Consider the following 19,186-nt stretch of genomic DNA (forward strand, 5'->3'; position numbering starts at 1 on the left):
ATATTTTCAGGTCATTGTTACAGAGCATGCACATCTGGGGGAATTATTCTGTCCAGATGTGTCTCATCCTCAAGAACTTTCAAGTAAAATCCACCACTTGCCACGGAATTACTTTCAAACCCAATGTTTTCACCCTGTTACAAGCCTAAAACAAGATGGGAGATCTCCAATATTTTGCTGCCCTCAAGGCCAGCTTGTTCAGCCCTGCTTTTGAAAGGTAGAAACTAGGAGCAAACAACCTGAATCATATCCTGAAAATACAAACAAGAAAATGAATCTTGCTGAAACCTCAGCTGCTGTGCCTGAGGATGGGCAGCACCCCAGCAATATTCAGAGCAGTTGCCTTTGGTTGGCTTGGCACAAGAATGAAGAGCTTTTAGGGGAAAAAAAAAAATCCTTGCATTGAATCAATTTTTGTGCTAACATTACTCAAGCCATTTTCTTTTTTCTTTTAGAAGTCATCAGCTATCACAGATAAACTGAAATAATGAAAAATCAAGGGAACTGCTGGGTAATGGAAAGTAGGTGACTCCCATTTTAACAAACAGCAGGAAAAACCTGCTAAAGTGAATAAAAAAATCAAACAAAATTAATGATCTAAGATCTAAAAAGCAGCCAGGGAAGAAAGTAGTGAACCCAAGCAGCATCAAAACACTGGCCCAATATATTCTCATTTACTTCACTTTTCATGCAAGTATTTATCATCTCTACAGAAGCATATTCAGAATAAAATCAAGAACACCTCATAAGGAGATAAAAATTTATTAAGAGCAGGAGTGAATAAGATAAGCTACAAGTGAACAAGGCACAAGGAATGCTGCTCAGACCTGTTTAACAGCAAACATTAATTTTAGAGAATCAAACTGATAAAATGCCACTGCTGGAAGTACAAGGAGAAACCAAACCATTTTTCCACAGGGAATAGGATTAAGGAAATGACAGACACCAAAGTGCTTTTTTGTAACATTTTACTTTGAAACTAGGTACTGCTGCACTCTATTTCTGTTTCTCTAATGTGGATTAACCCAGTGCTATTTTGTTTCATTCCAGGCAGAGGATTAACACAAACTCATGCCGTTACTGTAATTATCTAGCTTGGGCTGCAGCACAAATGAGAAAAATGCCTTTTTTATTGAGAGAATTGCAGTCAAGGGTCATTTCAGCTGCAGGAGCATCTGGACTGAGCATCCTTTTCTCCATACACCACACTGCATCAAAAGGCCATCAAAAAAAAAATCTCATTTCGTCTCCTTCTCTTATACTTTAACACATCCCTGTTGGAAAAATTTCTCTGCTTAATGATCTGACAGGTCATTGCATTTCCAGTGTTTGAAATATCAATATCATATTTCTTCTTTTTTGGAATGAGAAAGTGATCTTCAAATTAAATAACCAAATCTAAAGATGCAGAAAAAGTCTGTCAACACTATGTTTCTGAAATTAAACAACCACTTGCCCATTTATATTTTAACGAGTGCTACAAAGTTTAAAGAGCACTGCAAGCATTTTTTCAATGTTTAGGAACTTTTAATATCTAATCTTAAACTAGCTTTTGTGTGAAAAACAGAACTGTAGAGTGCTTTATATGACACTAAAATAAACTTAATGAAATTAATTTAGAAAACCAAATAACCTAAGAAATGCTTATTAGAAGCCAAAATAAAAAAATTCAGAATGGATTCTCTGAATGCAGTTTCCTGTTCTTCTATAAGTGAATTAGCCTTATCTTTCCATGAAAATTACTTTTTGAAGCAGGTTTCCTTGAAAAATCAACACAGAGCCTGAACTTCCAAGTCTATTTCACAGTGACTGTGCTAAAGTAGTGTGAGTTCCAGCTCTCTTCCTGTTGTATTTGCAAGGAAAACTGGGTGTGCTAATTATTCCTTTTCACCAGGATGTAATCCATGATTACTTTGGCACAGATGAACAATGAGGAACTACCAAGTGGTGTAGGAGGTCAAAAGGTGAAGCATTTCTAAGGGAAGCTGAGTGAGCTCCACTCTCTGGAGTAGAACTTTATCTCTTCAAGTGGGAGAAACAGTTCAGGAGCCGGGCAGCAAATAAATAAGCTGCTCTACATGGGGGGAAAAACTGACATGGTTTCTGGTTACATTTGCAAAATACAGTAAATTAACATTGCTGTAATACTGACAACTTTCAGGCAAGCAGAACATTTTAAACCCTAGAGATATTAAATCATACAATTTTAATTTTTTTCCAGTTATAATCAACTCAGCGTTTTACCAGATAAATCACTAAACGGGGGGGAAAAAAACCTCCTAAAAGGTAAATGTAGCCATGCTACTGGATTTTAACATTATTTCAATGTCCAGAAAAATATCAGCTTCAACTATTAGTATTCTTTTTCAACAAATGTATCTCTCTAAACTGAGTACCCACAGCAAAACAAAAAAGCCACATTACTGCTCTGTGTCATGACTCAGAGATCAAGTAATTCTCTTTTAATGTTGTTTTTTTCTGGGGATGTTTTTGGGGTTTGGTTTTTGTGGGGTTGGTTGTTTTTTTTTTTGGTTGGTTTTTTATGGCATGTTACAGAAAGTCCAAGAGTAACTTTAGCATTGATACACAAGTAACAAATACTTACATGAAGGGATAATGAACTGGGGTTCAGTATTACCCGCATATCCGAGTTTTGTATACCTGTTGAGGCAAAAAAGATTTGGTTGCAATATTTAATACCACAAACAACAATGATATCTGCTTTTTTAATGAACAGACCCCCCCTTCCCATATCAGAAGGACACCACACTGACTTTTCTATAAAAATAAACAAAAAAGAAAAACCTAAGGCAAACAAAAGAATTTATCTTTTAAAGTATAAAACAATGCTCCCAGCCATAGATCAAGCATCACTGCTAACTTCTACTCCAATAACATTTTACTACAGAACACAAAGTATGTAATTCAATCTATCAGTGTTTAGGAGTGTAATTTTTGTTCCTCCCTGCTCAGCAGCTAGTGTCTTCACAGAAATATTTTCATATAGCTGATGCTGGTGGTAAAAGTGTTTCTGTAATTCCACTGTGGGGGGAAAAGCTGCCCTGCCCATGGACCGCCAGCTGGGCATGAGGCAGGGCTGGTCATCCTCATGTCACAAGCAGCTGATAATGCCAAGTCCTAGCAAAAGCCATTCCATTTCACAAATGGAAAACAGTGTCAAAATGTGTCTAATAAGAGTAAAGAAAGCAAGGGGAAAATAACTACATGCCTCCACCCAGTCTCCAGAATGTGCTATGGATATATATATTATCTTCATTATCATGATGCAAGAAAACTGAAGAAATTAACATGGTATTCATGAAAAATAATTTCAAAACTCAGGGTACCAAAACCAGCTGCTAGAAATGCTGTCACTAAAGCAGCACAGGCAAATTCTAAACCGTGCAGACCAAAATGCACAGCCCTAGCTCAAGAGTTAGAGCTCACCCACATGTTTTTAACAAACACAGACGTGACAAAGTTCTCGTTTAATTTGAGAGCAGCTGCACTGAATTAGCACCACCAGCAAAGGCACGAAGGCTGTAGTAGCACCTCTACAGCTTTCAGCACTCTGATGGAAAGCTGGAAGATCTTAGGAGGTGTAAGGCAGCAGTAACTCTCACAAACCATAAATCCAGGGCAGTGACACAGCAGGAGGCTGGGCTGCCAGGCTGGGAGGGGAGTGCCCCACGCAGCAGAGAGCAGCAACACCTTCACAATTTCCATCCCTGATGCTAATTGCACCCATCAGCGCTGGCCAAGACACCAGATCTCACGGGGAAGGTGGCTTTCTCTCTGAGTTACCAAGTGGTTAGCACAGGACCTCATCTAACACCACAAATGCTATGCAGGAGATGTATTTTCAAAGCTGTAAACGGGATCTTGCGTGTAACACACTGTAACAGTTGTGAGTAACCATGCAGAGAAACCTGACTTCATACCAATCAACAGGAATGTTTCTTGACAAAGAAAACTTGGGCGGCAGAAGATGACAAATAATGAAAAAAGAAACTATCAGAAAGAACTTCACACCTCATGAAGACATTAGGCACTGTATGTGCCTCAACTCAGGAACACAACTTGGATTTTGCTCACTGAAGTTTGATTTTCTTCTTAAAGATCTACTTCCCAAAAGAAATATCAAGAATTCCACAAACTGGTGCTTCTTTAACCTAACATGCAGAGTACAACTGCTCATGTATTTATATTGCTTTAAGAGGCTTTTAGTGCCACAATTACTAAGTAAACCAGCAAATACTGACTCATTCCCTCTACCTTCCCCTGCAAACCAGAACTGTGGCATGCAGATTTTACAGCTAAATCTACACAAGAACTTTGGAGCCTGAATGCTACATAAACCTACAACGAGATTAGAAGTGTTTTTTAACAGTTTAAAAAGTTAAAACTGTTTGATTATTAAACTCAGTATTTCAAAGAAATCAAAAGCTCAGCTGTTGCAGGTAACTGGCTGCTTAGTTGCTTGTGGGAGGAGTTTGCCCAGCACACACACAGCCAGCAAGGCTGAAAGAAAAATAATCTCATGAAAGATGCATTTTACATAAAAAGAGAGTACTCAGACATAAAATCAGCATATATAAAAATACTATGGCCTACTCAGCAAGAAGTGGTACTGACTCAGGGAAAAAAAAAAAGTAGTGCAGTTTTAGGCTTGCAAGAAAAGAAAGGGGAAAAAAACCTGCATGATATCTCAATATTAGAGCATTGTATCAGCAAGTCTCCAGGGCAGTGTCCTACACAACACCTCACAGCTCTCATGTACAAGACTTCCTTGTACCCCTGAATTCCAGCATTGCTGGCATATGGGCCAGGGATGACCCCCTGCTGCCCTGGGAGCCTCAGGCTCACAGCACAGCCAGGGACCATGGCACAACACATTATAAATACTAAACCTAATTTTCATAACTAAATGCATATGGAGATACTCTTGAGTTAAAATGGAGTCTAAAAATGTGCTAGGTGAGGCAAAAAGCTAAGGTAAAACTGAATGAAAGTTGATAAAAATCTTAAATAATAAATGCACAATCGAGTCACTGTGGGATTCTTTACAAATTAACTTTTGCAGATACGAGGCTTTATTCAGAGTGATCAGATCTATCACTGTCACTTGAAGTAAATATTTAAATCACATGAAAAGAAGGATACTACAGGCAATCCAGATTCCACAAGTATATAGTTTCCATAAGGAGCTCTTACATAGCAACATGTGTCTGACTAATCAATGATTCACAGGGGAACAAGGCACACCCCAGCTTCCTCAGGGCAGGAATTAACTGCTGCTATAGAAAAAGAATCCTGATAGTAGAGATATCATAAGGCAGTACCAACACTGGATTTGCCATAAATCACCCCTGGTCTTGCTACCCAGAACTGAAGAGTGGCAGAAGGGACTTGCATGGAGACAGGCAGGCACACCCCATTAATGAGAGATGGACTCAGCTTTCCCACATGGAATTTGGGGCATTCAGCAGTAAGGGCACAAGGCGCTGCACGCAGGAGTGTAATGGTATAAGCTGATTTCTATTAAAATCTGTAACACAGAACTGATTTACAAAATCCCAAAGGTGAAAGCCTGGATTGTTCGGGTGTTTCCCTCCTACTTCTCTGTGTTCAGCTCCCTGAAGTGTTTCTGTAGGCCTATTAGCTCATAAAAAAAAAAAAAAGGAAAAACCTCTAAGAAACAATCAGGCAAAAAATTTATTGGATAATCATGGCCTATAACTTTAATTCAGAAAATCAGCTACAGAGTATCCAAGAGCAGTACACATTCTCTATACCTATGTGCATGTCTGCATATGGAGAATCATATACACCCCCTCCCACACTCCATATATATATATATAGTGCTGATATTCCCCAGTGACTTCCCTGTAACACCTTCTCCAAAAGGCAGCACCACTCTCTAGTCTACAGAGTTATGTGATAAATAAAACATTATCTTTTTGTAATAGACATTCATAGCACAAGCAGATTTGGGAGAGCAACTAATGAAGGTTCCTGCTGAGTTAACTCTACTAACCCCTATCTCACCTATCAGTGCAGAAATATCTTAATATCTTCACCCTCAAAAACTCACATCCTGAAAGTGCACAGCAGCTCTGCACTCTCTGCCCAAGAGCTCTCTGGAAGGACAGCCAAAGGGCTTCCCACAATGTTCTCAGCAGCACTAATGGGATTTCTTACATGTGCTCTCTCACCTAGAATAGATGTTTCTGAGGCTGTGACACAAAAGCAAAGTCACTGGGAGGTTACTTGTGCATTAGTCACACAGACAATTTTAAAGCCAAGAGGAAGCAGTGCTGAGGGTAAGAACTTGTAACAAGGATGTCATTACTAGAACCTCCATCTGCAAACTACAAACTATGACCATGTGCCTTTGCTCCACTGCTCTCCTACCCACAAGAAATGCCATTCTCATGAGTTATACACCCCTGTTCAAGCACAACTGCAATTCCAACAAAAGTGAGGAACACAACTGCTTTGTGGGCAATGCAGTTGTCCAGCTGCTCCTGCAGTACCACAGAGCTGGGGGGTCCAACACAAATTGTCTCATTTCTCTGACAGCTCCACACAAAGACAGGAGCTAACCAAGCACAAGCAGGCAAGAGCACTCGAGGACAAGCATCACCTGATCTCCAAGTCCTAGAGCAAATCTGGGTTGCAGCCTATTCCTCAGGTGCTCCTAATGACCTGGGCTAACAAAAATGTCACACATTTAAAACGCACACAGAAAACAGATATAATATATATCTGCAATGCTGGTCCCACTTGAAAGATACAAAGCAACTTGAAAAACAAAAAAAAGAACCATTTTTCTGTGGGAAAAGTGAAGCAAGTGGGAGTAAAAAACCCTAAACTGACAGGAAATCAAAATGGTCACTTCCTGGTTTACCTTCGAGGTGCATCATTAGCAAAACAAGGGCATTTTGTTCAGAGGGCTATTTTTTTCCTTCTTGTTCAAACTGCTCTCTTCATGATGTTTCTGAATTACTGTTCATCATCTGAGCCACAGTCCTCTGTGCAAGTTCTCACTCCAAATACAACACATCCTTTGCCTGTATCTCACCCTGTGGGTGCAATGGCTTTCCCAGGCACCATAGCCTGGACAGTACACATGTGTAACTGCTAAAATTCTGCTTTGGTGTGCACCACAGCCTCTACATCAAGCCCAGCAAGGTTTCCCTACCTAAACACACCTCACCTTCCATGCAGAACACATCCAAGTGGTGATGCTCCAAGCAAGTCTAACATCCAGTGATTACATGAGGCTTTACACAGTTAAATGCATTTATTCTTAAATGTAAGCTGATACTGCCTTTTTGCAAGGTGTCGCACCTGCTCAGGCAGCAGGAGATCTCTGCTCCATATCCCCTTCCATGCAAATGGGTTGGAGCCAATCTCCCATTTCCCTTGAGAACCTCTCTCAAGTGTTCATGAACTCTCCTGAGGCAGAAGTGCTCTGCATTTCTTTACTGAAACCACGTGGAAAAAATACTCCAGGAAACAAGGGCCAAAGACAGAAAGCGAGATGATTGCAACACTCATCATTCAACACATGTTCATTGCTGGCTAAATTACCTTAACTCAAAAAATAGTAATTAAGTAAAGCAGGGTATAGAAGGCACTACAGAAAGCTCAGACTGTGGAGATTCTAAGGAGCACATGCACCTGGTAATATATTCAAAAGGGCATGAAATAAATCTCATGGCAAAAACTCCAAATTTTTAAACAGAATGGAAAGGGATTCTGCTCTTCAATATCAGCTCCTTGCACATGGTCTGTCCATAAAAGACTTTATAAAAAGGGCGTAATATCCTTTCTTGTTTTAACTGGATAAATTCAACATAGACAGGGATTATAAGATAGATACCATGTTTTTACTGTCTGATGTCTTCTGATAACAGCTGCCTTAAAAAGAAATTGAACATTTCTCAAACATGGATGAATTCCTAGTCTTCATACAGAGAGCTTCATGTGACTGAAAAGCCTGAACACGCCCTTATGTTTTTATTTGTTGCTTTTCTTCTATCATCCTACTTGTATCAGGATTGTTCTCTCATCCAGATGGGACTGAACTTCCATATGGGAAGTATTTATTTTTCAAATCATCTAAAGAGAAATTATGAGGAAATTCCAGTGAAAGAGGAAAGCTGTCTTGCTCCTTTAAAAAAGGTCCCAGATCTAGCATCAGCTGCAAATTGGTTAAGCAGCAGCAGAAGTCCCTGAAGGACTGATTACATTAGGAAAATGGGACTTGCATTAATAAATTAGTTTACTATCTCTTTTTAAATGTCCTCGACAAAACATAAGACAGCAAGATTTTGAACTTAGCCATGTTTTTCATATTTTACATCTTTAGCTAATATAGTTTACCTTTCACACATTACTAGTTTGCATTTTTAAATAGCAGCTGCTTCTGTCAAATTTGAAAACATTTTTGATCCACAAGTGTTTTAAGTAATCAATATTGGAAACCAAAGAAATTGCTCTATAAATGGAAAAAAAATCACAAGATTAGAAGCACTCTCAGGTAAAGAAAACCTTATTAAATTGTAGATAAGTCACATGAAGAGATGGTAAAAGGGAGTACAGTATTTCAGTGACATATGGGACCTCTAGGTAATAGAAGTGTTAAAAACCTCACAGTCTACAAGCTTGACCTTGGAATTAACTGTACCACTGTGTGTTTCAAACTATTATTTTACAGTATTTCCCCCCAAAAATATCAGCCCACTCAAGCAAGAGCCTTTACCTTGGCAACAAACTTCTGTGCCTCATACTGAAACTATCACAGTAAAACAAACCATAAGAAGATTGGTGAGCAATTTAATAAATGAGCTTAAAAGCACCTTGAAAGAGAAGTGCTTCTAGCAAAGGCTTATTTCCTAAATAGACAAAAACCACCTTTGAAAAAGGCTGATTTATCTTTAAAGGCATCTCTATTTTTGTGTAGAAATTTATCCAGTGCTGCTTTTTATCAGCAGCTACCTCTACAACTCAGAGCACAGACAACTGTACTGCTTGCTAGTAAAATCCAGCTATAAAATGGGGAGTGAAAACCACAAAGACACAGCTGCACACAGCCAGACCAGAATGACCAAGAGGAACAAGGGGACAAAAGCAGCCTGTGCTGCACAGCACTCAGAATAAATTCACTAGTATTGTAATACAGGTCTCCAGGTGACATTTTTAACACCAGTCTGGAGAACAGAGCTCCTGCATTGTGCTGCTTCTAACTTTACTAACATTTGGATGGAGTAGAAGAGCAACAACTTTCAATTTTGCTTTCTGTTTACTACCACCAAATCTCTGAAAAAGCAACCAAAAATGAACAGCACTGCTAAGCTGAGTCTGAAAAAGTTCTCCTGAAAGTAAAGGGGAAGATAAGATGCATTTATGTCCAAAAAACTGGATTACAATTGAGCCATGAAAAGTGGACTTAAAACCAGCCCATACTTAAAAGTGTTTTCAACTAACAAAATCCAAACTCTGGCATCCTGATGATACTACCACGTAAACCTGTACTCTTTGTCAATTTTATTTGTATACCTATTTCTAATATTTCATGCTGACACATACTTTAACACAAAAGTTAAAGCTTTTCTTTGAGTGCATTTTCCTCAAAATAAGAAGAGCAAATGGCTTTGGATATTATCTTTGTATGAGAGTAGAGTAGTTTGTGTTGGCAAAGGCAAAATGCTCCCTTTCTACTCGCTGCTTCCTTTGAGACTTCTAGACTAATTCATTTTAACAAGTGTCTTAACAGTGCCTCTGTGTTACACCACACCCACACAGCACTCACCTATACTGATAGGCTTTTTAATAAATTTCTATTTCATTTTTCCAGGCTTTCTGAGCATTTTTCACAGCCTGCCTACTCCATGCAGTATTTCCAAATACTGAGGAAAGAATGCCCAAAAGTTTGGCAGTCTTACATGAATAATTACTTAACAGTGTAAGTTATTTAGTATGAGGGGGAGATTTATTTGGCAACTTTCTACATCATTTACCCAAAATAATCTAACATCAGGAGTTGGACTCAATTATGCTTGTGGGTCCTTTCCAACTCAGAATATTCTATGACTGCACAGACATTTATCAGGAAGAAAAAACCCCAAGAAAATAAATGAATTATACATATTTTTCAACAGATAAAGCAAGGAAGGAGTGATCAATTGAATGAACACATACATAACCTGCAAGTAAACAAAATCCTGCACTTGAAGAAATTAAACACATGAAATATAAGTCTTATGATGCAGAAAAAGCCTGACTTGACTTGAAAGCAAATGTAATAAGGGGATTTCTTCAAGCAAATGTAATAAGGGGCTAAAACTGTAAAGTTCTTCCACAATTAAAAAAAAAAAAAGGAAAAAAAGGAAAGAAAAAAGTTGAGCTTTTGTGCTTGCAATTTGCACAGTTTCAGCACTTGAGAGCTGCAGCTTTGACCCAAGAGCTGTGCAGAGGGCAGGATGAGACTGAATGGCCAGGGAGAGCAGGGATGGAGGGCAGGAGCACCCAGCAGCACCAAAGGATTGTCCCAGCATTCCCAATCTGCCCCACTGCCACTTCAGCCTTTCAGCAGGTAACCAAATGTTTTCCATCAAGAGCAGGCTTGCACCTAAAGCACCAGATTACATATTTATCATGTTACACCACATTTGTAATAAAAGATTGTTTCAATTAGAAACAGTTGGCTCATAGAAAAAAACTCAGCTGTGGACAAAAACATACCAGTAAATCTTGTTTAATATAAAAAGCAGGTCTCATTTAACAGGATCACAGAGGTTCTGCAGTCTGACAGTAAATATGCAAGCAGCTGTATTGTGAAAGCTCCTGCAGATGATAAGCAATGTTCTGTATCTAAGGCAAGTAATGAAAAAAAAAATACTAATATTGAAAACCTAGATAAGAGGTATGGTGATAAAAATTACAATCTGGATTCATCCATTGATAGCATTTATTTATCAAAATAAACGATCAACCTCCTGTCTGCATCTTGCTCTCTACAGCCTGAGCATACCAAAACACATCCTGTGCACAGCTGCAAACATTTGCACTGACCACAAGAGAATAATAAAGAGAAAAAGGAAATCCCAGAAAAAATCAAACCCGTACATTCATCTAGAGTTTTTCCGTCTAGTCTTAAAAATGCAAACCCATGACCAGAACAAAAATAAAAAGATATGAATCATATTATACCCTACATTAAGTCAGCAAATAACATGATTATTTTTTTCAATTTTGAATGTAACTGAATAAACAAAACCCCAGCAATAGATCACTAGCAGCACTTGGAAAGGATTGATGCTTCATTTTGATGGGTAAATAATCCTGCTATGGGCACTAACAAGTTTGCAATCCAATTGGTATTTTTAAACATCTACCCAAGGATGACTTCTGTTAGATTAGTACACCTAAATATATTTTAGCTCAGTGACCAAAAAATTAAAGATTAAAGCAATAGAGATTCCTTTTCTTACATTGAGGAGAAAAGAACTTGGAATTTCCTTGGGGACAAAGTATGTTTTTAGTTATTTTACCTTTGAAATTAACCTTGTCTCCCTAAAGTGTTTTAATTTTGGACAAGCATTCATTTAAAGTTCTTTTTAAAAAAGTTTGTTTGAAATTGTTTAAACCTTTTAGCATGTCCCAAAGAAAGTCTGCAATGATGAAACTAAATGTTGAGACATTATGTTGAAACTTTCCAATTGCATGAACTAACAGACCTACTGCAAAGTTTCTTAGATATGCCTATAAAACAACAGAGAACATGGATTACTAAGAAGTGATGCAATATTTCTAAACTCATAAAAACTGTATTTTCAATTAATTTAGACAAGTAAATGTCCCTAAGACTCATGCAATCAACACACTTGCTGGGCAGAAAGTCCAAGGCAGGTACTGAACACACAGGACAAGGATGGCACCTGCCCATGCCAGGCACACCTCAAACCCTGCAGTTTATACAAGGAAGTTCATTAATCTTTAACTTTACAGATCCAGCCCAGGGATGCAAGTGGCTTTGTCCTCTACCCTGAAATGCCACTGCCCCTTTCCTCTGTATCAAGCACAAGTGAGACACAGGAAAAGAGGAGCAGAAACTGAAGGATTAGAAGGTGCCATGCATCCTGAATGGCTTCAGGAATGCACTAAATAAAACAAGATAGAAACTGATTTCTATGATGGAATTACACCAAAAAAAAAAAAGTATGTCAGTAGAAATTCGTACTCCTAACTGAACTCCTATTATTCCTAATTATATTGCATACTCTGAACATTTAGTGTTGCAACATGGACTGTGATGTATTAGTATCATCCAAGAGACACCACAGGTCATCATCAGCCTTCCAAGCGTCCTTGCAAAGGTTTTTTAAATGTATTAAATAAATTCCTTTTTCCACGTGAAGGATGAGACATTTCCCCCTCCCTCCTTAACCACACTTCAGCCACTGGCAAGCAAAAGATACTCTTAAAACCCTGGAAGAAGATTTTTTCCAAATGCCATCAAGGAAATATTTTTTCCATGCTTTCCATATTGAAAAATTACTTCTGGGATGACACAATACAGAGAAGATTCAGCCCAAAAGAGAAAATTTTCATGAAGACTGAAGCCCATAGAAGGTCATGACAAGACATCCAGTTGAAGTATAAACTGCAAAAATACCATGGTGCTGAAATCTTTATACTAAACATAAGTTAGGCTTGGAAAAACCTGCAGAAATAAACCATGCCTGGAACATTAGGAAAGGAAAATAACTTCAAGGCACAGTACAAGATAGTAAAAAGTTCAAGAGCTCACAAAACAGACTGTTACTTCCCCCCTACCTTGATTTTATAGCACTGGATTTCTCACCTCACAGATTTTGCTGTCTATGGAAGATTATCGCTTTTCATGGATCTTGTACTTATTTACGCTCTCAGGTCAAAACCCAGAAGAGAAACAGAATTACATTATCCTGTCATACCTTATCACATCAGAAAACACTGAACCCATAAACACTTGGCTCTCCTTAAGAGCTATAGAGGTGCTGCATGAAGATTAACTAGAGCAGTAGGGTTTGTAGAGAATTTCCCCAAAGCAAAGCTCACTCCAGCCTGCTTCTGCTTTTCAGAGGTTCTGTGTGCCCAAATTTACTCTTCCTTCATTCACAGCACTGGTTAGAGAGACTGAATAGCCAAGAAACTCTCAGAGATGTATGTGACTCATTCCAAAGAACAGCTTGCAACTCCACATCAAGAAACCGTGGAAATCCTGAGCAGCCTCGATCCTCCTGGCTCTCAGCTCAGAGGGAACCCAGACTGCCAGGAGGTGTCCAAGAAATCCTGAGTTCCCATCAAGAACAGGAAATCTTCCTCCAGTCAACTCTAAAACCTTTCATTCACCCTAGTATGCAAGAAAGAAGTTAAAAAAATACATCACTTTTTTTGCAACCTGTGCATGGGAAATAAAAAAGGGAAATAAAAAGCTTGGCATAGGAGGAGGCAGAAAACAAGACCCACAACAACAGGTTGGGTTTTTTCCACACAATCATATAACCAATTTACTCAAGAAAAAGGTTACCACCAGACATGACCCTCTCAACAAAAGGCTCTTGGGTATATTAGAGAAGCTGGTCACCACTGACACTCAAGTATTGAATGGATCCACCTGGCAGCCACTGAAAAATGGCACACAAACTTGCAGAAAACAAAGCTCAGGTATAGAAAATACTAATAATATCCTGTAAATCTCTTTCAGTGCTATAATTAAGTTCTCATTTTAGAAGTGCAGTAGTTGCATAGCCACTTACTGCAGCTCAGCTGAAGAGCCATTAATTTGAACGCTTTGCAATTATCTGCCACCCCAAATGAGCTAATTCAGTGTTATACAAGTCACACTGAAGGAAAAAAGTGCATTCACACAGAAAGACACAGTTAAAATCTACTTGTCAACCTAATCAAGCTAAATTCCAAAGTGGCGTAGGAAGAGCTTTTAATCATGACTCGCAGGCAGCGCTGTGCTCGCCTGTAGAAGAGGCAGCAAGAACAATTCAAATACCCAAAAGGCACAGAGCAAAAGACTGCAGCCTACTGTGATTAAAAAATGACTAACAGCCTTTTCCTTTCTTTGGTATGTTGCTCACATACTTTATGGGAAGAACTCCATCTCATTTTTCTATTTTTAATTTTTGTTTTAAAATGAATGTAATTCTTAGATACATCAAGTATGAACTAAGTCTCAATTACAGCATACCTACTGACTTCAGGAAAATCAAAAGTTTGCCAGTGTCTGAAGGATATAAACAGCACATAAGTTCATAGCTCATTGCTCATGGACCTGGTGCCTATCTTTTGTGGAAAGAGAGGGGCTCTCAGGCAGCCAAGTGAAATCAAATTCACTACCAACATGGAAAAGACTTCTGACAAGGAAGGTCCTTGGTGTTGCTCTACAGATTACCCAACAAACAATATACTTAAAACTAAACTAGACAAGGCTATCAGTTCTAGAAATAAATAATACTGGGTTTAACAGTTATGTTAAACTAACTGGGCTCTTCAGATTTTTCGTATCATGTAGAAATAAAAGGACAGTGCTTCAGACAAGCAGCTTCTAAACCCACAAGTATTTACTTGCTCTTACTAGCTATCAATTACCTTATTTTCTAGGTATCAAGTTTGCTTAAGCAAAGAATGCAAATTTCAGGGTACAAATGTAACACTGGAAGAATTTCAGCTGCATCTGATTGCCATGTCACTGATTAAACCCATTTCCCAGCTCCAGCTGTATGACATGTACTTAGATGACCCCTAAAAAGTTTGACTGAGCTGTTAAAACCTCAAGCAACAGTCATCATATTATTTACCCAACGTCTTCTGTGTTTTTTTTTCTCCTTATGCTTTGAAAGAAGTCCTTATCATTTCTATAATCTGTGCAGGCTGATGATGAAAGCCCAACTCTGCTGCCTTTCTCATCCCTCTGTCTTAGCTGGCAAAAATGCACACACACATTAAAACAACCCCAAATTTAACACTTAGATAAACTGAACTGTGGCTACAAGCACAAGACATAGGAAAACACTCTTCAATACCACTTCTACACTTGCCCTTTTGCTGATTGAGGTCGATTCTCCTGAGATTACAAACTATCAACCCTTTCCTCTAAAATAAACCTACTTACTGGAAAACCAGTGCACATTTAAAGGCTGTTCTAAGCAAGGCAGCTCCTTTCACCCTTTCTGTTTTGGCTGTATTTTCAAAACCTCTTCTCCTCTTTTTGGGGGCTATATTTAATTTGTCTGCTTTCTGTCATTTTGGCAGGCAGGACAGAACACTGGAACCTCAGCTGACCTGCACTGAGCAGAGGGCTGACACAGTTTGTGCTCTCACATAAAATGTGAGATGGACTGGGAGGGCCATTTTTTTTATACCAAATAAAAAATGAAAGCCAAGAGCATGATCATGCTATCATAACCCACTGCACTATTACCCAGGTGTTCCTTATTCATCTCAACCATCATATTTTTCCTTTGTAAATTCACCACTTAATATTTTTGTCTACTGAAATTATTGAATTCAAACCACCCCAACACTCTGTAATCTTTACAGTGCTACAAATCTTTGCCTCACGTTCTTGAAGCAGAATTTTACAGAAGAACAACCTTGGGTGATGAAATGCACCTGAAATGAAATGCCTAAAGAGTAAAATAGGCTGGGGTGCATTAAAAAAAATACAATGCACAACAAAACAGCATCTTAGAACATTTTCTCAAGATTTGTAGGGAAATAAATAAACAGGAGCAAGACTTGGCTAACATCATATTCAAGAACATTACAGAGCACATCATCTGAAGTGAAGTTGATTCATGGTGTACTTGCACACACACCTTCCCCAGGAACATTTGCTTTAACACTGATGTCCCTTGGTACACCTCTCACATCACAAAGTTATTTCTTACACAGCTCTGAGCTTGCATGCTGCTCCTGCAGGGCACTGCTGAAAGCCTCAAGCAAATTTCTAATCCAGTGGTCATAACCTGCACTTTACAAACCTCTAAAGACATAATAATTGCTTTTAATGGGACTACTGGTGATACACAAACATGTGGGATGGGAAAAAGCCTCTGGTGGCATGTGGAAGAGCAGTTAGAGATCTTTTGCTCTGAAAGACAAACAGCACATATACACATGTTAAATTCACATATACTTCACTCAGCTACACACCCTCATTCCCACTGTGCCAACTTTCATCTATCCCACAGAACTCAAGGTTTTAATTCTGCTTTCATTACAGGAATGACTTCTTCATACAACTGTTAGACATGCAGACATCAGACACACACAGAGACCTGCTCTTCCTAAAGATTTATTGATGTCCTACACCAAACAGGTTCTCTTGAGGAGACGATGAGCATGTGCTTTCAGAACCAAGTGCTTGGGCTGCAGAAGAACACACCCTCTCAAGAAAGCCTGATAAATATCTGCATCTACAGAGCAGACGAAAACTACTCACTGAAAACTTCTTATTTTTAGCAAGAGGGATGAGACGTGAAGCAAAAGTAAAAACCGAGCTAAAGAAGCAGCATGCCATCAGCGGTAGCTCAAGAGCTCTGAAAACACAGCAGCGCTTTCCCTTCCCATGAAAGCCGCGGCCCGATGGAGCCGTTTCCTCTTCCCGAGCGAGGGCCCCGCGGGTGGCAGCGCGGTCCGCGCTTCCCCAGCGCTGCTGCTGCCGCCGCTGCTGCCAGGGCCCCGCGGAGCCGCCCGGCCCCGCTTCCCGCCGGGGCTGCCGCCCTGCCCAGCCCCCGGAGCCCCGCAAAGGCCGGCCCGGCTCCCCGGGGCCTCCTCCCGCACCGCTCCCGCTGCTAGGGACCACTGGCACCGCGTCCCCTCCGCCGCCTGGCAGCTGCTAAACGAAAAGAAGCGTTTCCAAAGCGGATTTGGTTCAGGTTTGACACTGAAAACTGCCTTATAAGGTATAAAAGCCCGAAAGCAGGAAGAGGCTTTGACAAAACTAAGGAAGTTCCTCTGCGCCTGCTCGATGGAAGGGGAGGGGTTTTTTTTCTTCCACAGAGAGAAGTAGCACAGAATAAATGACATTATCCGCGCATTAAAACAAAAAATAAATACACACGATCCCCCCAGACGGCGCCGGGCAGAGCAGCGACTCCCCCGAGCCGGGGCTCCCAGAGGCCCTGGGCAGCCGCAGGAGCCGCGTCCCCGCTCGCCTCCCCCGGCCCCGCAGCCACACAAGGTCCCGCACCCCGGCCCGGGACCGATGGGGGCGGCCCCGACCGGCCCCGGGCGGCCCGAGAGCAGCGAGCGGGGCCGTGCCGGGACAGCGAAGGGCGGGGAAGGGAAGGCGGCTGGATGCTCCCCCCGGCCCAGCCCGGCCCGCTCCATCCCTCCCAGCACCGGCCCCGCGGCGGCTCGGGCGCGGCCGCCCAGTCCGGCACCGCGACCCCCGCCGCCATCTGCAGCAGCATCGGCGGCGGAACCCGCCCGGCCCCGCCCCGGGCGGCCCCGAGCTGTCAGCGGCCGTGTCTTACCCCGTGCCGCAGTCCACCACGCAGGCCGGGAGCCGCCCTGCCATGCTGGTCGGTAGCGGCGGTGCTGGGGACGGCGGGCAGCCCTGGGCTCCGGCGGGGCTCGACGGGCTGCGCTCGGCGGCACCGAGGGACTTCCGCAGGGCGGGCACTGCCTCCGCCCCCGCCCGCTCGCTCGCTGCCCGGCGAGCCCAAGATGGCTGACCCGCCCCGCCCCGTGACGTGCGGTGGCGCGGCCTCGCCCGCCGGGCGGAGCGGCCCAGTGCCCTCAGGGCGGCGGGAGCTGCTCGCCCGCTGGTTATCGCGGATATAGCACGGGGTCAGTCGGGCTGGAGGACACCCCCGAGGTCTCCGGGTCCGACCCATGACCGAATAGCACCGTGTCAAACAGAGCATATGCCATGTCCAGGCTTTCCTTAAACACCTCCAGGGTTGTGGCTCCACCACCTCCGTGGGCAATCACAGCACTGTTAGGGTTGGAAGGGACCTGTGGAGGTCATTCGGTCCATCCCCCGTGCCCAGGCAGGGTCACCTGGAGCAGTGACACAGGAATGCATCCAGGTGGGCTCGGAATGTCTCCAGTGTGGGGGACTCCACTCCTGTCTCAGACAGCTGTTGCAGGGCTCTGCCACCTTCAATATAAAGAAATTCTTCCTCATGCTGAGGTGAAACTTTGACCAATGCTCTTCATCCTGTTGCTGGGCACCCCTGAAACAAGTCTGACACCATCCTCTTGGCACCCATCTTTGAGATATTTATATGCATTAATGAGATCCCCTCTCAGTCTTCTCCAGACTAAATAGACCTAGCTCCTGCAGTCCCTCCTTGTAAGAGAGATGTGACAGACTCCCCCTATCATCTTTGTCCCAAAGAGGGCAGGAGACAATGCACGGTTGGGTTCAGGCGCTCAGGTGGACTTAATATAGTCTGTACTTTCCTCTTTCTCTCTCTTTCCACCTTCCACAACCCTTCACGCTTTCAAGACAGAGTGCTGAGCTCACCAGGCCTGGCCTAGTCCTTGCCCTGTGTTGTACTGCAGCCAGCCATACACTATTTTTTGGGTTTTTTCAAAGTATCTTAGTTCTCATATTGGGTATTTCAGGTATTTTCAGTCCTTTACTTGCTGCTCCTCCCTTGGCAATGAGTTGTGAGCTTCACGGTATAATCAGATGTCAAGCTGTGAACAAACTTGGTAGTAGATCAAAATGAGTAATTGTCAGTGTGCACTAATGGATCTTAATGGCTCTAATAAGCATCACCAGGCGTCTCCACCCCACAGTCCTTGTCCCAGAGAACTGGGAGACCCAGTGAAGCTCAGCTCTGGCCCTTCAGATTTTGTCTGAGCTAAGTTGTAGGTCTGTGCTGTCCTAGCCTTGCTTGCTGCCTTGATATGAGACTTGCTTTGTCCCTCTGGTAGCCTCCACACTGCTCCTAGTCCTGCTCTGACATCCTGACTTCACCTTGGAGCTGTGTGGCTGCAGGTGTCCCCTGGGGAACCCTCCAGGTATTCTCACAGTGGTCTGGCTTCTTTCTTCAAACATTTTCTCCTCACCTATCTCAGGTATCTCTAATAAATCGGCTCTTTGCTTTTTTTCACTGGAGGGATAGACTGGAGTTAGTACCAAAGCAAAGGAAGGCCTGGG

The 19,186-nt window shown here is 41.7% G+C and overlaps 1 protein-coding gene across 1 annotated transcript in view; it reads right to left on the reverse strand.

Moving 5' to 3' along the window:
• Positions 1-17,722, reverse strand: part of ACTR3 (actin related protein 3) — a 28,714-nt gene extending 10,992 nt beyond the window's left edge. Inside the window, exons 1-2 of the mRNA XM_036386885.2 lie at positions 17,547-17,722; positions 2,606-2,661 (exon numbers count right to left, since the gene is read on the reverse strand). Coding sequence (XP_036242778.1) covers positions 2,606-2,661; positions 17,547-17,590 — 100 coding nt within the window. The 5' untranslated portion in view covers positions 17,591-17,722. The remainder of the gene's footprint in view (positions 1-2,605; positions 2,662-17,546) is intronic.
• Positions 17,723-19,186: the final 1,464 nt, after the last annotated feature.

Source organism: Molothrus ater, chromosome 7, assembly GCF_012460135.2.
Source record: "Molothrus ater isolate BHLD 08-10-18 breed brown headed cowbird chromosome 7, BPBGC_Mater_1.1, whole genome shotgun sequence".
In the NCBI taxonomy this organism is placed as follows: domain Eukaryota; kingdom Metazoa; phylum Chordata; class Aves; order Passeriformes; family Icteridae; genus Molothrus; species Molothrus ater.